This window comes from Morone saxatilis, unplaced genomic scaffold (assembly GCF_004916995.1).
Source record: "Morone saxatilis isolate NCDOM2014 unplaced genomic scaffold, NCSU_SB_2.0 Contig21, whole genome shotgun sequence".
Lineage (NCBI taxonomy): Eukaryota > Metazoa > Chordata > Actinopteri > Moronidae > Morone > Morone saxatilis.
The window spans coordinates 19,105,728-19,131,725 of record NW_023339774.1 but is presented as its reverse complement, the minus strand read 5'-3'; the positions used below and the strand labels follow the sequence as shown (position 1 = coordinate 19,131,725).

Below are 25,998 nucleotides of genomic sequence, written 5' to 3'. Positions count from 1 at the left end.
AAAAGGAAAACATTACACTCACATGAACTGACACAGAGTGAACAAAACATGCACTGGAGTCTATTCACTGCTATGCTACTTCAGGAAAGGCAAAGAGGAATTGTAAAAGAAAAGTCTAAGAAATGGATGCGTTAAAAAAAAAAAGTTAAAAGGGTAAGGATGGTAAGTGAGAGAGGGGTGTACAGGGTCCCTAGAAATTGATGCAGGCTGCATTTTCATTGTCCGTCAATAGATGGCAGTGCCAGCACTGTAGCATCACTCTTGAGCAATAATATATAACTCTGTAACTCTTTCCTTTATACATAAGAGACTGCAGAAAAATGGGCAAAATCTAGTTTAAAATGTCACAACCTCCACAGCCAACTGCTCTGGTTGGTGTTTCTGTTGTTCTCAATAACTTCATACCTCACTATATTCATTTTGGTTTGTTAATAGAGCTGCATATATACATATACACATAGACTTTGTGAGGCTTGGACACTCTCTGGACATTTTTATGTACATGTGACAGAATTAGGGAAATAAATTTGTACTTCCTGTTAAATCCAGAAAAGGTTTCCTTCATCTTGTCTGAGTCTAATCAAACGGTTGGACTCAACAGGTCAATCCTCATTTTCTTTAGCGATTGATGTCACCTCAACTCCAATTTGAAATGACACATTCTGCATTTAGCATCATGAAAGCTTCAACAATGTGCTGAATGTGGTCACAGTGGAAACTCACTTGTGAAGAAATGGCACACGTAACATTGATACAGTGACAGTGTGGACCAGGGTGCTTAAACTTAACACAATGCAGCAAAAATGAAAAGGTTTCAACTGAACGCTGCAAGTTTCAACCATACCTTAAAAAGTCTGATGTCAGTCATTTTTTGCCGTGTAGCTAAACGTTGTAATCACAACACAAATGTGTGCACACAGTGTGTGCTTGTTATGCAGGGTCATTTTTGGCAATGGTATAAATAATGAAAGTTAATTATTATTCATTAAAATAAATATGTCAATAAATAAAATGACCCTCAAGTTACATGGAAACATTATGGATACATTTGACTAAACTATTAACAGTTGCTCCAACAGAAACAGCTTGTGAAATTCCTTCTATGATGTTGTGTGTGTGTGTGTGTCTGTGTAGTAACACAACATTTAAAAGACTGGACGACAAAGACTGAAAACATTTCTACAAAGTGACATTTCTGAATCACTACGTTCTATGACCATCATGAAATCATAATAAAAATGTATAGCTAAATAAATTTAGATTATCAAATGGCACTGAAGAGGTAAAGTTTATGATTAGTAAGGCAGCACATTGTCATAACAAATGGACAACCGTTTCCTGTCATTCTTCAGAAAAAGGTTCATGGACACTGTTACATAAGGTTTCAGAGAAGCCTAAATCTACAAAACAACAAATATAGCATGATTGTAGTCTTAAATCCTACATGTGCCAGAGGTCAGTGCAACAAAGAGGCACAGTATTTGTGACACAGCTAATGCCACTCCTACAAACCAGTGTATATCCTTGTCTCCAGGTAGTGTATTCTGATCTGGGTAGAGTGACACACACCCAGAGACTTCTAAGCTTTCAGTATTTGGATGAACGTTGCTTCAGTAGAGCCTAAAACGTGCAACCATTTCTGCGTGTGGAAGTTGACACCTTCATGTTTTTCTGCTCTATTTGAAAAAAAAAAATGTCATGGTCGCACAATATCTTTAAACTTAACCACAAAACGTATTCTTCATTTTCATTATTACACCTCCGTATTTGGCAAGTAGTCAACATCCTCAGAGCTCTGATCAATATGGCTCGACCTTCCCCTTTTTGTGTTTTTCTTTTTAAAACTACTGGCTTTTGAATACATGGCTGGTCAGCCACAAAGAGGTAAGGCTGTTCGCCTGACACAATGTCCACCGACAGTGTCTGTGTGCTTTTAGTTTTCTTGCATTAAGTACTTGTGGTTTTCTTCATTTGCAGTCCCTGTTACTTCAGCTCTCAGGGTGTGTCTGCGTACTTGTAGTAGCCTCTCTGCAGGGCTGCAGAGGCGATGCTCTCAGCTGAGCGCCGCTGGTCCATACTTAGCAAAGCCTCTAACAGGTCGTTGATGTCGGCTTTTAGTCCCTGCCTCTGCATCCAGTTCTTCAGCAGTTCATACACTTTGTCACCAGGGGCGCCGTTCTCTGCGATCCGAATGTGGTTGTCACTGACTCCAATCATTCTGAAGAACTTGTTATGGATCCGCACATCCAGGTACTCGTCGAACAAATCAAAGCTCTTCTTTAGGGATTTTTCTGACCCTTAAAAAACCAGAGATGAATAGGTCAAATTTAGATTGTGAGACACAAAGAGGCACAGTGTTAGCTGCTTGCACAGAAACTTGTATATGTACCCATTAATATTGTCTTACAATGGACTAATGGATTTTTAACACTAACTAACCAAGTTAAATGCTTTAAAAAAAACCTCATACAGCAATTAATGCTTGGACACAGTGTGGACACATTTTCCTTCGGGGTATGCATACATAAGCATTTTAACAAGAGGATCAAACAAACCTGTTAAGCCATGTCCTCTTTAATTTAGCATGGGAAAAAAACAACAGCAAAAAAAGGCAGCATGTTCTAACCCCCTGAAGGCTTAGATATGGCCTGACTATCATGAGATTATTAATCTATCAAACAGCTAATGCGAGATCTTGAGGAGAATCTGTTTATTTGACTGTGGACTGACATTAACTGTAATAAACGGTGCAGTTTTCTGTGTACAGCTGCCTTTCAGGGCAAGAGGCATGAAAAATAGCTTAATAGCTTAATGAAATGAGTAAAAAATATATAAAAGAGGAGGAAATCTCCCTCCAACTGCAAGAATCTTACCTTGTAGTGGCACCAGTCGATGTCGCAGAGGATCATCCTGCAACATAAGAGACATTTTATGTGAGATTAAAATTTGAAAATGAAACACTGGAATCAAAAACAAATGATTTGAACATTTAAAATCTTTCTAATATTTTTTAAATCTTTTTTCCTCCCTCCAGTTTCCCCTCACCATGTCTGCAGGCGGCAGTCTGAAGGCCGTGGGGCTCTGGTGTGGGGTACTTCCAGAAGAAGCTGCTGTGGGCAGGGCTGACAGGCTGGTTTGAGACGAACTAGTGGTGTTGGGCAGACTGTCTCCCAGTCCTCGGTCCTCGTCTTCGAGGGGAGGGGAGGCCTTGGTCATCCCAGCCTGGGTCTCCTGCAGCAGGGGCCGTGACTCCGGGCGGGACTCTTCCCCCTCCAGACCGGCGTTCTGATTGTTCTGTCTCTCCTCGGCTGTGGCTCCACTCTCATCCTGATCAGAGGGAAGAATGGAAGATAGAACACAGTGACATACTGTGAATGCTAGCACACAATACTAATTATATAATGCACCAATTATAAAAGCTTTAAAAAGGCGCACAACAGGAAAGAACACAACACAATAACTTACAATAGGAATCTTCACGATTTCACTGGAGTCACAATGGCTCTTTGAACCTGTTTACAAGCACACAAATAGCATTAGGAATACATCCTTAATAAACAAAACAGCATTGAAAGGTACAGTGCACAATGTCAACTCACATGGTATTTCACAATGATGCTTGATTATGAACCACCACAGAGCCAGTCCAAAAAGGATGAAGAAGATGATGATGACCAGGGAAATGCATATGGGCATAACTGGAAAGAAACAGAACTAAATCAGTGAAGATGTACAATAAAGTTTAAAATAGCCATCAATGTTGAGCAGAAGTCTTTTCGTGAAACAGTGAGGTGAGGTTACCGATGTCTGCTGGGGAAGTAGGGGTTGGTGTGGAAGGGGTTAGGGGGGTCTTGGTAGGAGACGGATTCCGTTTTCGACATTCTGTGTTAGAAAACGGGGTGCACGACTTCACCTCCTCCTCTCCTGGTTTACACCTGTAATTTCGTAGAAAATTAAAATACATTTCCAGTGAAAGTAAAACATGCTAACAACATTATAACCATGGGCGCTTCAAGCTGGTCCTTAAGATTTCAATTCTAGTCTGCTGGCAGTCAGGGACTGGCTTTGAACTGGTTTGCAAGATAAATGAAATGAACTAGCTGTTTAAGATTGAGATCCAGCAATGCCGAGGGTTCTAGAGAATCAACCCATTATCTTAAGAATAACATTCATATTGGATGAGTCGGCACCTTCACACCCAATGCCAGCGCTCAGTGCCGAAGCAGGAAGCAGTGTACCATTTACGTGGCGAGGCAGAAAGTAAGGGTGTGGAGGTCAGGGTGAAGGATGGGCATATAGAGAGTCTGACATTCACGAAGGAGACATGTTTATCTCGCCCTAACCATAACCAAGTATTTCAGTTGCTTAACCCTGACTCTACTGTGGCTATAGTTTATTTGCCGATCATTCCCTAACCTCAACCATACTGCAGCTCCCAGGCGCAGAAATAACGTTGTCACTAAAGATGATCCTGGGTTTTGTAGAACCCGATATCATTGGTCTAGTCTAGCGATTGGGTTGTAGTATAGTACAACTACTTCAGGCAAAAGGTTACACTTACTTGGCACAACGTTTGCAGACTTCGCAGGCCTGATCTGGGACACAGAAGGTTCCCGGTTTGCACTGGCACCTGGTGTCTGTAGTTGTGGTGCACGATGTGGTTTCAATCTCATCTGTAGATAGAAAAAGACGTAAGTTTTTAAAATATCATGACATTGAGGGCCAGGGACATAAATCCAGTGAAATCTATACAGATATAAACATCAATCCACTCTATGAATGTCCATTAATTCACATATTTAACAGCAATGTATCATATCTGTGTCAGAAAAAAGATATCTTGCTTTATTCTCTGCTTTGTTTTATAAAATGAAAGCCATTGTGTCACATATCTAGCGATCGCCATGGATACGATGTGAACAACTCGAGAACAGTACACATTACTCTTGAACTCAGAGTGTGTAACCTCTCGGGCAGCTTTAGACCTTTAATAAATAACCAGTGACCATTGGTACGTGTTAAAAGGGGGAGAACATGGTGGACTTCTTCGCCATTAGCAAATTATATGGTAATGTTTTACAAAAAGTTAGATAATTGGGTTTCCAATTTTGTCTTCCTCAGGATAATGAGGGATGGAGAATCTGGCATAGTTCATTTATTAAACTGAGACCCCAAAAAGACAGTAGGCCTTTAGGATACAATCAAAACTAATAACAAACCAGCATTCTACCTCCACAGGATGACCTTTCATGGAAATCTGATGTCCATGCTTGCCAATTAAGGGAACACAAACTGCGAGCACACTCCTGTATCTTAAAATCTTCTCCACAGTAATTTTCTTACAAATGTATTCAGACAATTCAGCTCAGTCCTTTTTTTTTTCTAGTTTAAAAGAATTCTGTAAAGTAGTTTTCAGATATTCATTTAGAGCACGAGGTTGTGTTATTTTATGACCTCAATGACGACACACGTTTAGTCAACCTTTCCACAGGTGAGAATTTTGCCCAGGATACAAAGTCCACAATCGGTCATCTCCTCACAAACACTTGCAGTAGGAAATAGTTTAGAAGGTAGGCCAGCAGGAGAAATTCTGTCTTTATCTGTTCATAAGTTTGAAGTCAAGTATCAAATGGAGTTTACTTATCCCAGCCAGTTAACAGAGATTGAAGTCTCCAGTGTGTGTCCTCTCTCAGGCTCTCTCCACACTGAATTCTTTGTGTCTCCCCTGCCGTTAATTATCAGTAACTATCAATGTAATGATCTTAATGACCTCAGTTCAGTTAAGTTAAATGGACCTGTATATATATATATATATAATCACAGCTGTTACTTATACTACTCATCGCTCATGTGATGTACTATGACTATATGGAATGACTTGATGGCTCAAGACAACAACTTGGCTTGTATGGATGTAAACAGACCATGAATTTGTCAGCAAGGAGATGCATGTTTTGTTCAAAACTGTGTGCCTTATCTATTTTTTCTTTCCAAATCCTTTTAAAGTAAATATTTTTAGAAGTCGCATGAGGCAAGCAAGAGACATTACTATTTATGTAACATGCTCATGGTGCGTTCTTTTGGCACATCTTATGAGTTATAGTGAACTCTTCCTTGTCCTTTCCTCTTGTGTTCTTGTTTTCTGAGCTTTTTCCTGGCTAGTGTCTGCACTCACTATACACAAACACTTCCATACAGACCACTGCTGAGATTACCACAGCACTTCTCGACTGCTACCTATGCCAAGTTATTGGGACAATGGGTTCGATTGTTATCATTTTAATGGTATATAATCAAAATATAATGACAATTTTCCAATACAAAACAATTTCCTAGGGGCTATTTTGTTCATTTCTGAAGACACTCTGGGACGATTTAGACTTATTGCATGGCTGTTAAATGCTCAGCCCTGCAGCACACTATCATCTTAGTGATTGTAGAGCACACAAATGTTTGAAAATAACAACTGATTAACTGTGAAAATATTTCACATAAAAAATTAGAATTTTGCGATGTTTCTCACAATGATCCTATTGATTTTAAAAGAAAGTTCCTTGTAAGAAAAAAGGCCTGAGAGTATACAGTGTACAAACAGTTAAATACAATAGTAGTTAAACAAAGCTGACTTTGTTAGATTTTGAACATGCTGATGACATTGTTCAGTGACTTAATCTGCTCCATTTTGTCAAGTTTGTTATTGCTATTTATGTAATTCCATCAAGCTAGAAAATGATGTTTTGTTGTTGCGTGTTAGTTTTATTGGCAGTGGAGCCATTTTACAAGCTGTTGACACCGCAGCACTCTCTGTTTCCTTCATGCTGTGCTGAAGAAGCTCATTCTTACATTAAAAATGTGTATTGAATGGCTGATTGGAATGTAACACATGCAGAGGAGAGGAACAAAGCTCTAAATAGGATCTGAGTCACGGTAAACCCAAACCTCCATTAACAAAAAAAAAAAAAGAACATCCGGAAGTGTCAAACTGGCAACAAGTCAATACTCAACTACCAGTTAGGCAGCTGGTGTTTTGGGGAATACACTATAATTTCTTGATTATGTTATTTTTTTTATTAAATTGGCAGGTGCTTTATATAATTCTGTGTGCTGGGGTGGGGCTTCCAAGGCACAAAATCAGAGTTAAGTGTCTGTTTAACCCAATCTGAATATGAATAGCCTTTTCTGTGTACTTCCTGTCTAATCAGTGATTTATGCAGTGTATAAAAAAGAAACACTTTCACAGGTGAAATCCCCTACACATCATTCATCGTAAGGTTTTTTTTTTTTGAGCCAACACGTGAAACCATAGTTTAAACTTCAAAGATAGTAAAGCTCTATCTGGTATCATAAATGATTCAGTCAATCCACTTTAGCCTTGTCAATATAGGATATTTCTAAACAGGAGCTTCTGAAGTGAAGCAGATAGCAGCGCAGTTCACTTCAAGTGCAAGTAGTCCGCAGCAAACTTTTCAAAATTGAATTCACTTTTCCTTTGCCGCGCTCCAATTAATTATTACATGGTCATAAATAAGTTAAAACGAGAACAAAACACACAAAGCTCCATCTTAAAACCGCAATGAATGAGCACAAAACACATCCTATGTAACAGTAGTCTCTTTTCTGTAGCTCCAGCCTTTCACTGGACACAAAGACGCCCAGTGTGGGAGACAATGGGACACAGCCACACCCAGTTCAGCCAGGTAAGACAGACACACAAGCAAATCTCCTGAGACAGGTAACACACTCACATTTATCCCACGAAACAAAACAACAAAGACACGCCCTACTACTCCGTGTAACATCATAAGATCACATTTTCATGAGTGGGTCTGAAAGGAGGGGGCACAGACAAAAAGGTATTGACTTTCCCAAACAATATATCTTTGACTGACTGGATTACAGAAGAGTATTTTTGAATTAAAGGGCAATCCAGTTAGGTGTTATTTCATTTCTTTTCTTCTTTTTTTAACAACCTGGGACCTATTTTTAGTGTTCAGATTGGACAAAGCTATTTCCTGGTTCAACCCGACATGACATACTTACTGTAGTTGTTGTTAACACATATTTACAGGGCACTGTTGCTGCTACAGTAGACATGTCTTAACAAGTAGTTTAATTGATTATTGAATTCTTAAGAAAAGTAATAGTCAATTTTAATAGAAAAATCACTGGTTCCTGCTTCTAAACTGTGAATATTTTCAGGTTTTCTTTGCCTTCTGGAATGGTAAACTTGGTCTCTGGGAACTTGTAATGGGCTTCTTGTACTATTTGTTGACTCTTTGTTTAGAACAAACAATTAATTGATTAATGAAGAAAATAACCAATTGAAAATGAATCGGTAATGAAAACAAATATAGTAAATTAATATAGTATAGCAATATACTTGGCTGAACAGACCTTAATCCTTCCCACTGACTGTTAAGATATCATGAAACACAGGTCAAGATGCAGACAATCTGGTTACCTGAGCGGCAGTGTGTGCAGGGCAAACAGCGGTACATCCCATTGGAGTGCTCTGTGTACGTCTGTCCAGGGTCACAGGGAAGACAGCTCCCTTGTTCTTGGTCTCTTTCACATTCCTTGTGCACATAAGTTCCTGCAAATAAAACAAAAAAAGGTCAAACAACAACTCAAGTGATAAATATAATAAAGGGACAATTCCAGCCCTGTGAATCTTGACGTCATTAATGTGATGCGTTTCCTGTTGAAGTAGGAAGCTGGGACAGGACATACCACAGCTCACACTGTGCTATGTGTACTGTAAACCAATGGGATATTAGCTAAGCAGAAAAGGGCAGTTTGATTTGACAAAATTGAAGAGCTGGGGGGGGGGGGGTGCATGATTCACTGTTTTACATGAGATGACATGTTTCCAGGAAGTTATTTTTATACTCGCATGCCATGAATGAAAAACACTTGATTGTCGTGTTTTCAGGATTTACATGATGCACAAATAAAAAAAGGACACAGCAGAGAATGTGAGGAATACATCAGAAGCAAAGACATCTCTGGTTGACCACACTGAGTATTCAGTAAACACAGAGTATTGGTATTGTGGTTGGTTCAGGAGTAATAGTTTGTTTTAGCTCTAGTTAAGTGTGGGCAAAACTGATATTCAATGTGCATCCAGGCAATAAAGAATCCCGCCTGGTTAAATAAAAGCTCATAACTTACAAAAAGAGGCAACAAGCTAACATTTCATACAATTGAGTGGTCACAGTGGTTTTTACGGATGTGGTAACCACTGACCAACTGGCAAGAATGCAAGAAAACGAAATCACAAAAGTGGGAAAAACATAAAACCCAAGACAAACAAAGATATTTCTTCAGGACAGTGTCACAACCAAGACGTTTTTCTCTGTTTTTATCAGTTAATATTTGTTAATTCTCTGTCTCCCATAAATACACTTTATAGTTTTGTCTCTGTCTGAATCTGATTTTCTAAAGGCCTCATTTCCATTGTTACTGATTTGCTGTACCACAACTAGATTTGTAGGCCTGAAGGTTTTCACAGTCAAACTGACACAAACAACACAACAAAAATAACCTTTAGGCTTTAAATACTTTTACTTTAAAATGTTCGTGCACATATAATTTGATGAAGCACCATGCGTTTTTTAAATAAAGCATTATTTGATGAATGTGAAGCAAAACCAAAACTTGACTTGATCAAATAAAAAAGCACTTTCCTAGAATTCAGAATGGCAAATTAAATAATTCAATCAGCTAGCAGCAGCATGCAGTAATTGCATCTTGGCTAAATATGTTCTGAGCTCAAAAAACCAAAAAAACATTAACAGCCTTACCAAATTCTTTAAATAATAAATTAAAAGGGTAGGTACGTGTAATTACTTGGAACTTAAAAATAACGTCTGCTTCATATTCTGCACTTTTCTCTTCACTCTGATCTGCTGAGATGGAACAGTTTGCCTTCTGCTGCTGCCCGTTATGCATTCTTTCCAGACCAGGCAGAGAATATTTGTAAAACTCATTTGGGATACAGTTAAGGTTATGGATTTGACATTTGACTTTTTCACACAAAATGCCAGTCTAACTGCTGGCTCTAGCCTGCACTCAAAAGATTTTTTAGGATACAGGAAATGCTACAACTTTACAGGTTGTTGCAGCAGATGTACTTATACAGGCCCTTGTTGCTTATGTGTTTGGTTGCAACTGGAGCTGTGATAGCTACTCTGTATTCTACTTAATGTGATTCTCCTTACCAGCTTGGCAATTGAGGCAGCAGAGTCCCTGGTGGAGGTACTGCTCATTCTCGACACACGTTCTGGGTCGTCGGAGGGTGAGGTTTTTGTATTCATCGCTGGACCACTGAGATGCTGGAAGTTCTGCTGCGTGACAAACCAGCCCGATGAGGGCAACTGCCACCAACACCTGAATCACCAAGGTCAGGGAGAGAAGGAAGGGAGGGGGGGGAGACAAAGGCTTTGCATTATTTTTGTGTATCCACAGTATACACTCACCCACTCAATCACATTAGCTGAAGGACAGTAAAGAGGAGAGTCTATCTTCATAGGAAACCTTGTGTGAGCAATCTACGACTTAATTTGAACCATCTGATCTGAACATCTGCCGTGGGAAAGCAATTAAGGGAGCCATCCAGTCAGTCGGAACTGGAGGCAAAACAACCCTGTGTGTGCAGGATGCAGAGCTATACGCTAACTACATGCAGCGCAACAGGCAACCAAACCTAATTACTCCATGATCTGGTTTTCTTGTAGGAAAGGTTTAAAAAGCAGAGACTCCGTTGCCTCTACAGTTGCTGGAACAGAAAGGGTTTGATAAGGCATCTCACCTAACACCAGCACGGTGCCCATATCAAATGTGATTCCCGAAAATCCATTCATGTGCTAGATAATAACAGGCTTGTATAGGTGGGGTACTGAGAAGAATACAGCCGAACACTTTAGTGTGGCCCCCAGGCGCTGGTGTTTATTCACACGCTTTTCACCATGTCAATGTGAGAAGGCCCCTTTCATTGGCAAACAACACACTTTAGTGCCTCTACTTCAAATGACCCACATTCTTAAACCCCGGCTCTTTGAATGCCACGACATGTGACACCGCCGTGAAGCGCCTCAAACGCAATGCGACACCTCCTGGGTAAATGAGAGGCCTAGATTTTGGAGGTTTTGTCTCTCCTGTGCACCCCGCCCCACCACCACCCCGTCCACCTCTGCTACACCAGGAGAGAAAGGAACAGGTTAGGGAGGAGAGGGCCGGGTTGGGAGGGAGAAAGAGGAGGAGGAGGGTTGATTCAAAGTGAGAAACTGTAGACAGCGAGTTGAGGATGGGATGTTCTGCAGGGAATACGTTGTTTAAAAAAGACAGTGTGGGAGAATGAGAGGAATAAAGACAGAGCAGATAGATAGAGGTAGAGAAAGAGGGACAGGCTGGAGCTGAGACTGACTCCTGACGCTAGACTTGGCTCTCTGGAGGGCCGCCATGCCTTGTTGTTCAAAAGAACTTTCCCCTTTCTCTCTCTCTCTCTCTCTCTCTCTCTCTGCCTTTTCCCTTCTTCCTCTCACTCTGCTCACGTCAGACTTTCCAAAGACGCTGAGAGGCAGACGTGGAGGGGCAGACGGCCGGCAGAGCAGTCACAATCACACCATTTAGATCTATCCAAACATTCTGCGGAGGGGAGGGGGGGGACAGAGAAGAGAGAGAGAGGAAAGGGGAGGGAGATAAAAAGAGAGAGGGGGGGGGACTAACAGCTTGCATGACACAGGGTGAGTCTTTAGACTTGAATACACCATGTGTATGACTGCAGGGTGGGGGACGTAGAGAGACATGGAAGTGGGGAAAGAGTAAGTAGAAGGCCGTGTGAAAAGGCAAGAGAGAAAAAATCTGCGTTGTGCATGTGCACGACAAAACGGTGGAAAGAAAAAGATGGGGGGAAAAAGGACAACTGGGAAAGAATGAGTGTGTAATCCTACACTTCTACATTGCAGAAGTAGAATGTGAAATTGCACTGGATGTCCAAAAGTTTATTTATACAGGCGCAAGCAGCTAATTACTCACTACGGCTAATCAAAAGTTAAAACTCAGGTGTCTCTTGGACAGTGAAGATGCAGAGACGGCACAGAGATGACATCATTTCCAGTCTTTGTTCATTTCAGGGGCTGTGATTCAAAACACTCCCAGGTGCAGCTGCCCTCAATAGCTAACCTGTTGTTCTCTGCAGTTGAAGGTTGTACACAGAAGATCCATAAAGAGAGGTAGGGCTGCTACCATCTATTATTATACTGCTGATTATTTCCTCAGTTAATCCTTTGGTCTATAAAACGTGAGAAAATGGTGAAAAATACCCATGACAATTTCCCTGACCCCAAGGTGACGTCTTCAAATGTCTAGTTTTTTCCCAACAACAGTCCAAAAACTCAAAAACATACAGCTTCCAGTGATATAAAACAGACAAAAGCAGCCAGTCCTCATAATAAAGAAGCTGCTGCTCGCTAATATTTGGCTTTTTTGGAAGTGACTTAATCTATTTTTAAAATAAGTGACGATTCATTTGAGTAATAGTTTCAGCTAAGAGAACAAACAGCAGAATTTGTTATTGTTACTGAGAATTGTTTAAAGAGGGAGTGGATTTTATAGGATGGCAGAATCATACTACTGCATAATCACTTCTGCATGTGGGAATTAAAAAACAATCTTACAGCTTTTATTTTGTAATAAACACAGTTCAGTAACTTCAGTATGTCTCTAACACAGCCTGCGTGCAGACGAGAACTGACAACACCATCTACATGTGTCCACACTAATGCCCTAAGGCCGCGAAACTACATAGGCATAAATGTATACATAAAGACTATGGGCAGCCACAATGTGGCTTAGTTTTACCTCTATAACCAAGCGAGGAGGAAGACTGGAGTGACTGTAACCTCAGTGTAGAAAGCCCTCCAAACCCACAATCCCTGGAAACTCTCCAACCCCGGGCTGAAGTGGTTCAGTCCACTTCACAGTCCTCTCTATCCTCCGCGCAATGACTGGGCTTGGCCGCAGATTATTTGTTAAAACAGTGTCCGATTGTCATGCTTTGGTAGGCTAGTGCCATGCAAGTTAAACTAATAAAAGTTACAATAAAATAATGAGGGAGCCTCTGTTTATGTGACAACAGTAGCTCCCCTCCACTTCCCCTAAACACCCTGGGTTCTTCCAAATTGCCCTGGCACAATCTCTACACATGCCATGTACACTGAGAATGCATTTGTGACTAAATGACAGGACATCCTTTCAGTTGACCTAGGTTATCAATGGGCCATTTAGAGGGCTGTGATCACTCCTTATCCCTGAGGGAATTACAGTGAGCTCTATTAGAAAAATAAAGGGAGGAAACAGAAAACAGAAAATGTGATGAACTCTTGCACATCCACAGCACACACACACACACACAGATGAACCAAGAGAGATTCTTCATTTCATATTGGACAGATGATTTCAATCATAGCTAACTGATAAGGAAAGACATGATGTACCTCATTATACTCCTGTATCCGGAGTAGGACCTGACTCTCCATATCATGCTTTTCTTATTAGCCAATCCTTTTCTTTAATCAATTATGGGACATTTGTGATAGCGCCGATATTGTACATCCATGCTTTCAAACAACATGACAGAGAGGAAAAGAGCTCCTGTAGAAGAAACATGGATTACAGAGAGTTTCGCCTTTTCTTCCCTGGGGATATTGGACTTAAGGACTCAAAAACATGTTTTTTTTGTCATGGCTGCTGATTTAAATAAATGACTCAGATATGAAATGTTTACCTCAGTTCAAATGTCAACAACCTGTGTGTTCTACTGACCTTACCAAAGCTCAGTCTTCAATTGCCTCCGCAACCACAAAGAGGAGAAACATCCCCCACCATCTCATACCGCCGGACGTAATAGTATCTACATTACAGCTGCCATGGGTTATTACCACAACTGATGTCAGAGTTTAACAGTGAAATGCTCAGTGATCGTCTCTCAGTCAGTTAACAGCAAGTTGGTGTGTTGCACAGTTAGTCTCATATCTATTTTCTGCTTGACTGAAGAGCCAAAAAATAACACTATTACCGAATGAGAACTGCTCAATGGTCTTATTTCATTGTGACCGTTTTCTTGTCTAATTGAATAAATGATTCCCAATTCGTGGTGTTTCATTATTGACGAATATACCTGTTATTTTTTTCAATTAATTGGTTAATTGTTTTGTCTATTTGATGTGAAAAAATATGTAGAAAATTCCTCCCCAGAAACTTCAAAGAATTTTTTTGTGCAACTAAAAGCCCCAAACCCAAAGCTTTTTAGTTTACTCTGCTATATGCCAAACAAAAGCAGCAAACCCTCACACTTTAGATGTTGGAACCGGAGCCTGTGTGCCACTTTTTCTGACGACTAATCGATTAATTGATTAATCCTTTGTTCTCTATTGCAGCTAATTATCTGTGTTCTGACTGACTGGACTTTACAAGGCCAAACATTTACACATGTCAAGGTTTTTACAGTATTTACCATTACCTTCCCAGAACTGCTCAATTGTCTTGTCTAATTGTGACTAATGGTCTAATTGTTTTGTCTAGTTGAATAAATAAGTCCCAATTTATGATGTTACGAAGAATTCAGATATCTTTTTGACCTAACACAACTGATAAAGTGAAACCTGAACACAAAGTTAACAGGAAAATACCAAATATAACAGAAACGCTGTCTTGCAACACAAGATATCTTCTATAATATGATTATTTTATTGGTGAAACCCAATGTGCAATATTACTTTGGCATTGGTTTTTAACATTATTCTAATTTAACCAGCATACACCAACTTATTATTTACGATGTCTTAAATGAGACTTTAATGTGATCTATACCCTGCAGTCTTTTCAGTAACTATTTGTGAAATCTTACTGGAACAGTTGGGTATTGTACTTTTAAATCTCCCGAGGCTGACCTTGACAGTACAGTGAATGCTCTCTGCTTTATAGATAAAGTATTCCCCGGAGACGGGGTGCCCATGCACAACTTTCCTTGAGTGATAAATTAGACTGACATTCTGTGTTAGAAGATGAAGTACAACCCAGCTTATGTCAAGTGAAAGCTGTCTGACACTTGCTACAGTGCCGTAAATAAATCCAAAGTTCAGCCAAGCTCGGATACATTCATCACTATAAAGCTAAATGATATAAAATGAAAAGAACGACTCCCATGTCAATTTCGAGCAGTTGGTGTGAAAGCCACATTGTTGGACCACAAAAACTACGCACACACATTGAAGAAGACACACGAGCATACGCACACAATGGAGCGCGCAAGCACGCCTACAGTGTATGTATGGGAGCGTGTGAAAAGCGGCTGCCCCCTCCTCTCAGGGAGCACAGGAAGCTCAAGACAATACAGAGGCTTCATGCAGGGTTCAGCTCCAAACTGTTCCCTCCACAGCAGCCTGCCTCTGAGCAGGCCCGGCACCCGATTAGACCCACAACATATCCGTTAGGCTGGATATTTATAACTGAGGGAAGCTGCAGCTCCACGACACAAATTCTTGAGTTTCCTCAGGAGGTATGCTTCACTGATTAGACCAGTGTCACAAGCAGGTTAGGTGACATTCACCTTTATACCAGAGAAAAGAAATCTGTGATGACGACAGCTTTAATGAATTTCCTGGCAGTCAACCGGCAACCACAAGTTTGTGACATGACACTCGTGACGTTGATGTTGACATGATTGAAAGAGAGGGGGCTGCTGAAAGTTCAAGAAATGTAAGCAGGTGCAGTGTGACACACTTTTTCTGATTTGTTGGGGTTGTGAGTACTCTGTGGTTTCTACAAGTTGCCTGCTGTGCATGCACACAACATCACTGTGAGTCATATAGCATGTTACTGAGGGACAGGCGAGGACTTTGGATGTGAACGGCAATCCACAAATTAAATTTCAGAGGTTTGTGTGCAGGAGGGCAATTAACTTAGCCATTTCAAATTGTGATTAGGCCGTTCACAGAGACGCTGAGAGGCAACTCACAAGACAACTCCAGGAGGGACAGAATGAAAAGAGCAAGAAAGGATGACTAATAGATTAAAGTATGTGCAGGAATCCATCACCTCGCTCTAGAGACAATCACATTAGCTCCATTAAAGCTCGTCTTTGTGTAAAAGGAAAAAAAAAAGGCCATGAAGCGCTGGCAGTTTATAGCCTTCTCTATAAACATATCACAGCAAAAATGTAGAATATGTGGCTGGTGTAGCAGGGCAACAGGGACTTAAGTGACCATCAATAGCTGGAATTTATGTCGGATTTATGTCTTTGTAAACAGAGGTCCATTTTCTGGACAAAGGTTGAGTTTGTTCTAAGACTCAACACTTCATTCAGGAGAGCAGGAAGTCAGAGGATATAGCACATTATAGCAGATTTCTACTTCTCAAATGTGAATATGGGCTATTTTTTTGGTTTTCTTTCAGCAGAAATTGAAGATTTTTGGCTTTTAGATGTTCTTGGCTACACAAAACAAACAATTTGAATATGTTAACTTGGGCTTTGGCAAATTGGGAAGGGCACTTCAATTGAGAAAATAATCTGCAGATTAATTGCTAATAAAAAGAATTAGCCCTCTTACAGTCAGTGCAACATTTTCCAGCTCTTATGTTTGAAATATAGGGCTGTAACTAATTTTCATTATCAGCTAATTTGCTGATTGCTTTCTCAATTAATTGTTTGGTCTAGAAGGAAACAGTGAAAAATGGCCAATTTTTTGCTCAACCAAAGATTTTCAGTTTATGATCACATAAAACAGAGAAAAGCAGTAAATATTCACGATTTAGAAGCTTTTGCTTGAAGAGTGATTCAAACCATGAGTCAGTATTTTAAATAGCGTTTCAGTCGATTGACTAATTGGTGACTGAAATACACACTTTGCTGTTGTGTCATATTCTAACAGTGATTCCCCTCTACTTGATTTATGCTTAGGTAGTAGTAGGGCTGCAACTAACAGTTATTATCAATCAATCATTTGGGCTATATGTCCAAACTTTATCACAATTTCTCACAAGTTGATGAATCCTGCGTCTTATCTCCAATCAGTTGTGCATAACTCAAAGATATTCTGTATACAGCGATGAAAAGCAACAAATCCTGTAGTAGCTGGGACCAGAGAATGTTAACAAATGACTGAAATATTTAATGGATTATTGAAATAGTTGAAGAGCTAACAGCTTTGTAACAGTGATTTCCTTCTACTTTATGATTTCCTGTTGTTTAAATATACTATCAAATATGTATCACATACATAATGCGCCCCATAAGACAAAACAGCTACCACCTTCTGCATCTTAAAACAATGGAAAACAGGTCAAATATATAAAAAGAACGGAATAGCTTAAAGAAAGGAGAAGTTGAGATTAGCTTTGCACCCTGTGGCAATCACTGTCCATTCCTAGTGTAATGTCCTCAAAGAGGACAGTGAACATCTAACTCATGTGATTTGACCCATCAGCTGACTTCTGTACGCATGGGACTGTATGTGGGAGAGTATTGCACCTCAAAGTACTTAGCAAATTCCTGACACTGTGTGTGATATGGAATTAGTTCATAGCTACTCTGGTCTAAAAAAAAAAACATGTATAAGAAGTTAATCCGTCTACCCAGTGATCTTTGACACACACTAAATTATCAGCACTTATCTCAACGCTGGACCATTCGAGTGTGAGCTCTGACTTGCCCCTGTTGGAATGCATCATGTGAGTGGGCTCCACCTGAACAGGTGGCACTCCCTAGGTGAGTCAGCAGCAGGTCTTTGATAACTGGAGTGATTCACATCAACAACAACGACAACCGGTTGATAAAAAAAAAGCAATAAAACATCACAGACTATGCCGGTTCACTGGAACAAATACCTGGGTGGAAACTGTGTCAGGCAAACATAAAGAGGCACACAACCACCTGGTATCTGACTGTTGGTTGCATCCCATTGCATCATTCAGAGTCCATTTAGCTCCTCTAAGGCACAGGCTCGGTTATAGCTGTTCACATGGTCACCATGCAGAGCAGCAATAAGCAATAGTTACAGTATTAAGAACTCTAGAGTGGCCAATTTGTTGACCGCTGCTCAGTCCCCAGCGACACAGTCTGGCCTCCACTTGTCCCAAATGTCAGTCCTGCCCTTGTCTGTGTTGTCCACAGAGACACAGAGGGATATTTCCTGTGTGAACCAACACCCAGACACTTCGTAAGCAATCACAGATAACTATCTTGTGTACATTTGCATGGGCATGACAATTCTCAGAAGTAAATTGATGCCACTAATATCAGCACATCTGTGTACTCTAGACAGGAAGTTTACTGGAGGGCCAGGCACGTACACTCAGGCAATTTGAAGGGGTGTGTGTGTGTAGGGGGGGATTAGTGAAGGGGGAAGGAAGGGAGGGGGGGGGGGGGGGGTTGAAGTTTCCTCATAGTCCCTTAGCAACAAGGCTTGCTGGCGCGGCCTCCAGAATGTACTGTGGTTTACAGAAGAGATAAACATTGACTTTGCCACCCGTTGAAGTAAATCTGATTTCAGTAATGGAGGAGCTGCATGACTTAGAACACAGATCAGACATCGCAGAAAACAAACAATAAGCTCCAGGCACATCAGCAGATGTTGCATTTACTTAAAGAGCTACATTTATGGTAAGCAGAGCTACAGTAGGCATCTTGGATCAAAGGCCACAATACTGTAGTTTAGTGAGTAACACTCTTCATTTAATTGACCTTTATAAGCCACAAAAGGCAAGCCATGCCTTCATTTGCCCTGTCATTACGATCCTCTGATTCATCTTCCTGCTTCTTATCTCGTACTGTAATGTAAACAAGAGAGGAAAACACATGGGGAAGCCAACCCAGACATGAATTTGCATACAATATGTGTTCCTACATAAAAAAAAAAAAAACAATCATTCACATATTTTGCATTATTCCAAAGAACCACTCATGAATTGGTTACGCTTTAAGCTGCGCAGGGAACATAGAGCATTTTTAGTGTCAGTCTTTGTGGCTGCACAGCTGGAAAAACAACAGCGAGGAATGAAAAGACGTCTCTGTGAAGGTCTGACTGGAATAAACTTTGCTGGAAAAACTGTTGAGTGACTTTGCGGCTTTAATTGACTAACTGGCAAGGTGAATTCTTGGCTTTTTTTGGTGGTGGTGGTGGTGGTGGTGGGGGGGGTCTAAACTGATTATACCCTCAGACATGCTCGCTAAAAAAAAACCTCATGCTTCTCCTCACACTATTTGATTCACAAAGCTTGTATGAGCAGGAGTGCACTTCACAGCAGGCCATAGCTGCCCTGCACTTATTAATAGCGCCCATACTGCCAGCTACATCCGCTGTGGACAGACCGAGAGCCATCATATACTGATGTGTCTGAACAATATGACCACATGATGTCCAACACAGATGGTGGTTGTAATGTTGAGAGTGGAGAGAGAGGAGGGGGGGGGGGGTTAGTGAATGATACAGCACATGTACTGTACTGAGCACAGAAAACCCGGGGGGGTGGTGGGGCTTCAGATGAGTGCATTTTATCTGCAAATAAACACTTAAATCAACAACAAGCAAACACATTATTTTTGTTGCTTCCTGTTCTGTGCTCTTGCGGGACAATGAAACCTTGGCTTGTTTCATCTCCTGCAAGTTCACAGGGCCTGGCCGTGATTTTCTGCCCCCCCACCCCCCACAATGTCACACAGCACAGCTTCCCCTAAAAGAGTCGAAAGCTTTACAAAAGGTTTAAGGCTTTAACTTAAATGTGTTTTAAAAGGTGTTTTTTAAGTCCATAAAAAACTATCCCGGCGACACTTTGAATCAACTTTGTATCGCTGCTACTTCACTGTCCCGCTGTAGCGTCGCGTACCAGGGAAGAGCCGACCAGCCGACGTTAGTGGCACATTTGAACCATCATTAGCAGTTTAATAAAAGACACCACAAAGCAGCTGTTAGTCAAATTGAGTGATATACATTCAAATAAGTTAAGTTACTGGCGTGCTTTACTTACAGAAAGTTTCCCGAGCACCGGACCGAAGTTCATCTTGGGAACTTCGAGATGAGAGGAAATCCCGGCGACTTGGATTTCGCGTTACGAACCACCAGTGTTAGTCTCTTGAAAAACACACACACTTACAGTCGGGAAAAGGGAAAACGGCCACACACAAGCTCCGGCTTTAAAACTATCCGTCGTGAGGTTTCTTTCATGAGTTTACTCTTGTCACTGTCAAGCCTTTACGGGCTTTTTCTGTGGAGGCAGAGAGAGAAGGAGAGAGGGAGGGAGAGAGAGGGAGACCGTCCGAGGATTTTTTTTGTTTGTTTGCCTCACAGCTAAGTGTGACGTCATGGCGGCCAGGAGCCAATCACAACGCTTCTCTTGGAATATTAATTGAGGCAACTTTAGGCACAAATGCAAGTTATATATATATATATATATTTGTGTGCAACATTTGTGAAACATGCAGCTCGGATTTATATAAAATGAAACAAGTTTATGCTTTAAATGTAATTTCATCTCAATGCTTTGATCTTACATTTACTCATTAGTAAATCACTCCAACCATTACAGCCATTAACTAGCATATGTAATATGTAACTCACTAGTAATAACTAACCCATGTGCTGCAAGTTAAAGCACCAGAGTGTGACCTTTGTTTCAAATACACACTCCAGACCAGTGGATTCCCAAGTGGAGACACTTAAGTCTTAATCAGACTGAGGAGTAGTTTTCATTTGACTGTGAGAAGAGGAACAACTGTTTTCAACTCGGTTAAGAGTTCTGCAGTCTAAGCGGAAGTCAACTACTATTTAATTACAACATAACATTAATCCTCTGTTTGTATTAAGCTACATCAAACAACAAACATCCTCTCAAATGTGGTTCCTGCTGACAAAATCTTATCTAAAGTGGGTCTGTGGTCTAAAGCCTGTCTGCCTAGGGAGGAAAAAGCGGAAGATATTTGGGCAAACCTACCGCTATACCAAGTCGGGTCATTTACAAAACAAACAAACAAATAAACAAACACATCCAAACAGCTAGTATAAATAAATCTCAGGCCTGCCACAAGTCAGTTTGGTGATGACAGACGGATTGAGCAATTTCTAGACACATTTAGAGTAAATGCTGTCTGGCGTATGTCTCACTTCTCATTCTCTCAAGTCCACAAAACAAACCAAAACTGTGTTATGAAACATTACGATAGTTAAATATCTTGTGACCAAAGTGAGGGCTGTGGACCACAAGGGAAGTTACAGTATTATAATTATAGTGCGTCAGTTAGTATGGCAAAATGCCTGGGTGAGTATAGTGTTGATGAAAACTGTGTGATCAGATCACATCAGAGATGCTGGTTATTATAGAGTATTTGAATACCACAGATGACATCTGTTGACCAGATAAACATTTGAAGAAAAATACCGATGTGACAATTCTCACACGACTTTGTTGTTTACTCACAGTATACTGCTGAATGCGACCAATGTAATCACACTTTAAGCTCCAAAAAGGGAAAAAAAATGACAGAGAAAGACTAATTATCAGTGTCATTGGAGCTTAAAAAAAAAGAATAGAAGAGCAGTAAATAACACGAATATTAAAGAAATTATGTTGTTCGCAGTGGAAGAAGGGGATCAGGCGTTACACCCAATTATTTCATCTAGAACAAACAACGCAACACTTGCACAACAGATGCATCCCATCCCCTCCTGCCAAAGTTAAACATGTGTTTTAATTAAAACTATCTAGGAAATCTCTATCTGTATCTTTCACTTGGAGCACATCCTGTGCTCCTCCTCCTGAGGTCACCGACTACGTGCTCAAAAACAGGAAGTGTATGACTGAGTTATTTGCAGGCTTATCCTGAGTAAGTCAGTATTTACGGCCACTGGGTTGATTAGTTCAGATAATAGACTTTTACAACAACAAATATCTCAGAAAATTCTGCATAATGTGAGGGAGAATGAGGTGACCTTACCAATGAAGGAAGTTAGTTGCTAAATACTGTGTAGCGTCAAAGAGTCATTTGCATATCCTGTGTGGGAGCACTGTGATGGTCATATGCATGTTTGTTTATTTGTGTATGTAGGTGTGTGTACAGCAGATGGTAGTGAGTGGGAGAGTTGTTCATAGAAGTGACCCGTGGAGGAAAAGGCAGAAAAAAGAAAGGGAAGGGAAACCTTCCTGAGCGTCAGTGACTTATCTTGTGAGGCCTGCTGGGTATTGTTTCACTTGCTGTTTAGGAAGGTTGAAAAAGTAAAAAAAAAAACAATGACAAGGAGCTGAAAAACTAAATGTAAGACATGAGCCTTAAAATTATTTTCTTGTTTTGCATTATTTAGGTCAACAAAACACAAAAAATGTCCCTCAATCTTTATTTTTCACCGCACTGCGTACTTCCCGTAATTGATTTTGATTAGATTTTGTTATAAAAATAAATAAGGAATACAGAGCAGTGACATAAACAGGGCAGAAAAGAATTGGTCCACATTCACACTGCGGGTACATGACAAGGACATCAGCCCCGCGTCATCTTTATTTTAGATGAGATATGTTGGGACATCAAACTTAGTTATCCGTGGCATTTATGCTCCCAATATCTGATGGATTTAAAAGAATTATTAATATTTGTTTATTTATTAAGGGGCTAATGTGATTGCACCCATCTGGACATCAGTGTCTGTGAGAGATCTCAATAATATCAACAACAACAACAGCCAGAGGGTCATAACTGCATGTTTACAGTCAAGGGTGAAAGGTCACAGTGTGAATGTGCTGAGATGAGGGGCCGTAGCCTGACACAGAAGTTGATGATGTTGTTTGTATTTCATCTGTGTGAAAGATTGGAGCATGACAATCATCCAGTGCACTCCTTCTCACGCAAACAGACACACAAGTAGAGTGATTACACATCGACATGAGTGGAATTATAAATAGAGCAGTTATAATCAATATTTTTTTATTAACAATGGGTCATAGGATTGCTTGTATGTGAACAGGGTCTCTTGTAATCACAGACTCACAGAGAATTATCACCTGACTCTGCAGTTCCTTTCATCTCTATGGAGCGTTTTAGCTTTAGCTCTGTGTTTTGATTTTACAGCCTGCAGGTTTACTATTTTGCTCCACTCACGCTCAAGCAGCAGTTTTTCTGAAGAGTCTACAGCCATGCTTGCACTCACAAATACAATGTTAACACTCTGATGCTTAAAAGGTCTGACGTTTCCCCTGTTCACCATCTTAGTTTAGCGTGTTTAGCACTTAATTCAAAGTCCAACTGAAGCTGAAGGGAATGTCAAGTTTTGCAGGCCGTTGAACAAAGTATTGGACAAATTAAACCTGATGGTTGTGCTTGATGAAATGTCAGCAAAGTTATTAGAAGCTAAGCTATGAGCTTCATGTAAGAATTGATCACCTGTCAAATTCATACTCCAAACTAATTGGGGACAACATATCACCAGAAGGTTAGGGTGTCTGCCCCTATCATTAGTCCCTCCCATGAGTCTTTCTTTCTTTCAACAAACAGCTAACTTAGCAAACACATTAACATAGTCAGTAACGTTATACAATTAGCTAATTTTACTTTTATAATCATTAAATAGCTAATGTTAGCATTAACAGCTGTTACCAGTCTAGTAGAAATGTTGTAAGTTTAGCATCAAACTTAATCCCTTTACCCACTAAGAGTTGTCTCTACAGCAGTGGGACGAGCTGGGGCTAGCTGGTATGCTAACTTCAGTATATATCTCTGCAACACAGTATAAATACGTCTACGACATAACATCAAAACGGTTAATTCTTCACATTTAATTGATAGTTTTAATTCATTTTTCAATGTTTTAAACAAAAATTCTTACATATAGCTCCTTTAATGTCTTTAACCAAACTTCATGACAGACCCTGTAGCAGCTGGTGAACACAGTGGGCCATTTAGCAGTCAAAGAGACAGATATGTCCATGTGGAGACCAAAATCAGAGCTAAAAGAGAGTAAATAGACTTACATTTGCAAGGTGGTCACAAACTCCAAATGTCATATCAACTGAAAGGGTGATAATATATCCATGCTATATTTACAGCTGCCCCTAAGGGACCAGACAATTAATTATTAAAAGGGAAGGAATGTATTTTATAACGCTGTTGTTGGCCCATAAACAATTGAACACTGATCATGCTAACAAGGCTTACAACTCAATTTCTTATATAAGCTTCAATAAACAGCGTTTGTAACAATTCTTCTACTTGTATTCTGCCTTTAAGAATTAGAGTTAATTTTCGGCTGCTAAAATTGAGTTTTAGAAAAATGACTAAAGCGGAATATAGCAACAAAAAGAAGTTATACAATTCCAGGAAATCCTTGAAATTGGTTGATTTTTCAAAACAGATTTTGAAGACTACCTTTGTGTATCTTTAAAACAATGACCTCTTAGTACCAATGGAAAAATAAAATCAGCTCATGACAAGTTCCTTAAGTCATTTGACAAAAGCAGAAGACAAGGCGTGGGAGTTCCTGGCAAAATATGCTGGAAATATATTGTCAAGTGTCTTATTGTCAAATCAGCTCACACTTCCTAAACACACAGAGTTGGATCTGTTTTAAGGCCTTGAAGGTGTTTGCTGGTGAGCTTGAAAAAAAAGAGTTAAAAGTGAGGCTGATGAGAGAGAGAGAGGCGCAGGGAGGGAGCGAGAGGCGTGAGAGAAAAGCTTCTTGACTGGTTTTGTCTGGTTGAAGTCGGGCTGTATATTAACACAGTGGATTATGACTGAGTGAGGAATGCTTGTCTTTGTTGAAACCCATGTGGTGATGTCATTAGTACTTTCCCTGGCACCACCTGGGTAGGATTCACAGGAGGGGCCGCGCAGTTTAAGGCAGCGATCTAGCTGCTGTTGTAATGTGGCCTGATTAGTCACCTGACTGTTTTTTTAAAGCGTTTTTGGACAAAAGACAGGCTTCAGTCAGCAGTTCCATAAAGATTAGCTGCCCAGTGAACTGTGTAAACAGACCGACAAATCTGTGTGTTTGTGTAAGTTGCATACAGGAATGTGTGTGGGTGTCAGTGTCTGCACGCTGCTGTATATACTGTGTGAGTTAGGAGAGAAAATGGCATGGATAAATAATAAAACAGATACGTTTGAGTGAGTGGAGATGATTAAAAGACAGAGAGCCGTGTTTGCATATGTGTGTGTGTGTGTGAGAGAGTGAGAGACGGTGGTGAAAGAATTCCAAGACAGAGAAAGAGTGTTGGAAAAAGACACTGAGTGGGAATTAAAGAGAGACTCGTGGCAGAACCCACAGTGCTGATGTTAGCTGTCTGATCCACTGAGAGACAGTTGGCAGCAGACTGTCTACCAACCGCAAATGTACAGTAATTCAAAGCATGCGACGTGACGCCGATCCCTGCGAGCTGGGGCTGCAGTCACCCACCCACTCACACACACACACACTGAAGCAATACACCCTGTAAAAGTAACAAATGCACAGAGCACTCCATTCCACGTGATGCAATTATTCACAGTTCCATGGCAAATTTGGGACGAAGCTAATCTCATAACTAAATGGCATGGCGCCTCTTGCAAAAAAACAGATCTTCTCAACAACTGTAAGGAATTCAACTTACTGGTCGTCAGATAACTTACTGGCAGCCAAAGTTTATAAAAGAAAAAAGATGTCACAAAGTTAGCATAATTTTCATTGTACACTTAGAATCAAATAGGATTCATTGCCTCAATCAATTAGTGTTTGGCAGCTACATAACTAACCTTCTGTTTCAGAATAATCAGCACAGAGGAGTATTTTGTTCTTGCCTTCTGCACCAAGTCAAAGTTCTGAGCTGGAAGATTGAGATTAATTGCACAAAGATCGAGAAAGGAAACAAAAGAATAACAGTAAAGAGTTTGTGAAAGGAAAACAAGATTCCAACTTTTGTAGGTTAGTTCTCATGAGCTTCACATGACTTGCATTTAGCCCTTCTCTTGCCTCCCCCCTCCTC

The 25,998-nt window shown here is 40.4% G+C and overlaps 1 protein-coding gene across 1 annotated transcript; it reads right to left on the bottom strand.

Annotated features, from left to right (window-relative positions):
• On the bottom strand, positions 1–20,319 carry LOC118332783 (tumor necrosis factor receptor superfamily member 10B-like). The gene is made up of 10 exons (XM_035668213.1): positions 20,026–20,319; positions 10,221–10,389; positions 8,462–8,593; positions 4,562–4,673; positions 3,802–3,935; positions 3,600–3,698; positions 3,466–3,512; positions 3,046–3,327; positions 2,874–2,910; positions 1–2,297 (listed from the first exon to the last, which is right to left on the bottom strand). Exons 1-10 carry the CDS (start codon positions 20,056–20,058, stop codon positions 1,996–1,998), a joined length of 1,347 nt encoding a protein of 448 aa, XP_035524106.1. The 5' UTR covers positions 20,059–20,319; the 3' UTR covers positions 1–1,995.
• Positions 20,320–25,998: the final 5,679 nt, after the last annotated feature.